A 1,850-nucleotide genomic window follows, 5' to 3' on the forward strand; every position below is an offset into this window, starting at 1 on the left:
GCATAAGGGCCATAACCCCCATGAAAATTCATATATTTTTGCTCTTGATGAAATTTTAACCATAGATATTAGACACAAATGAAGTAATATTTCTAAAATTTCATCTTCTTAGAAGTTAGAAAGACCCCTTCATGGGGACTTAACACCCACAATTTAGTCATTTTATCTAAACAAAGACGAATACAGTTGTACTCTTGGAAGCTGTAGCGTCACCCGAGCATAAAAGATGAGCGTTATTTGTAATTCAATGGTACAAAAGTGTAAGAGTTTGCTTAGAGATGTACTTAGATTGTGATTTCTGCAATGTGGTGCATAAATTGTTAAGTAAATGAGAGGCATCTTTGCCTCCACTGATTCAGTTGCAAAGTGTTCAGTAAAGTTATGTGGTTGCAGACCTCCTTTGCGTCTTTTTATTATCACTGGGTCACACATAGTCCCCCAATGATAACATTGATTTCAAGGCCTTCCCAGATGAGTGACTGGTTATTGAAAGACATTTAGAGATTATAAATTTATTCTGTCCAGTTACCTATTGGTATAGTGGTCATTTACAAACTCCAGAGGTGACACTTTCATTTCTCCTTAGCCCTCACGTCACACAGTTGTTAATGTTTATTTCAGTTGGGTCACACCCTCCCAATTGCTATAGATCCATAATGCATCTTACAGCTGTGCCTGTCACCTGTATGGTGAGGAATTCTACATTGGGGAGTAGTAACGACTAGGGTAGGGTAGCTGACTGCTTATTGTGATCATTCGTCTTTTGATTTCCAGTGAACATACATATATTTCCTAACTCAAAGAAATTCGAACAATACATATAAGACCCAAGTTAAAAAGATTCTCAACAATTCAACTTCTCTGGTTGACATTAAGACACCCACCCCCAATAGGAGCCTTAACTCCCACATTTTAGAGCTCCATGACCTCCATTTTTCAGGAGCCAAATCCTTTTAACAGGTTCCATAAGACTGGAATTTTGGAATCTGTGCATAAAGATCAGTAGTATGGGATACATGTGTCATGATTAAAATTTTTTTAGGGTGTGTAAAGAAGGAAAGAACCCTCATCTGCAAATTTGATGAAATTTGAATCATAGGTATTCTAGTTCATTACAGAAAATATAACGGAAAAGTCTAATTCTTCAATTGAATGTAACATGGGCAATGCCGGGTATCTCTGCTAATATATGTTAAAGATGTGATTTTCACCATTCTTACTCTTCTGGATTTCTTGAAATTCTTCCCAGTGATATTTGGATTTACTTGTCATACATGAAGAATTACTTTGGATGTTTATTCTACTTGCATTTTTTGGTGTTTGATTGTTGGATATAGTTAACCAAATTCATTTAACACTAGATATCTGCCTGGATTTATTAATCCATTTTATATATTTGTACATCTGTACACATATCTTTGTATTTCTATCCATGTTGTATTTCTTTAGCTATCTCTCTTTTTCTCTAACTATCTCTATGTATGTCTGTATATCTCTATGTTACTGTCTCTGTCCCTATCTATCCCTATAAAGGAAATACTAGAAGTGAGACACTCCTCAAGTCAACCATCTCTACCATTTTGTAATGAATATACATATTCATATCCCATGTTTTTTGTTTCAGATCACCAACTTCCCAGGTAAAACAGACCAACAGCTACAATGTGCGAGTATTAATGATACATCTGACACCTGGATTCTTGAAACAGAATTTAAACTGAAAGGTATATTTTATACACAACAATCAGCTGTGGTAGTGAGTAATTTCATTCAAAAGTATTGATACATACATACATACATACGTATATATATATATATATATATATATATATATATATATATATATATAT

General features: G+C 34.2%; 1 protein-coding gene across 4 annotated transcripts in view; it reads left to right on the top strand.

Moving 5' to 3' along the window:
- The window catches only part of LOC106879043 (low-density lipoprotein receptor-related protein 1B), a 208,271-nt gene that overhangs the window by 36,208 nt on the left and 170,213 nt on the right, over positions 1–1,850 (top strand). For all 4 annotated transcript variants that reach the window (XM_014928457.2, XM_052975989.1, XM_052975991.1 and 1 more), the window contains one exon: positions 1,625–1,724. In XM_014928457.2, coding sequence (XP_014783943.1) covers positions 1,625–1,724 — 100 coding nt within the window. The remainder of the gene's footprint in view (positions 1–1,624; positions 1,725–1,850) is intronic.

The sequence above is a fragment of the Octopus bimaculoides genome, chromosome 23 (assembly GCF_001194135.2).
Source record: "Octopus bimaculoides isolate UCB-OBI-ISO-001 chromosome 23, ASM119413v2, whole genome shotgun sequence".
Classification (NCBI taxonomy): Eukaryota; Metazoa; Mollusca; class Cephalopoda; order Octopoda; family Octopodidae; genus Octopus; species Octopus bimaculoides.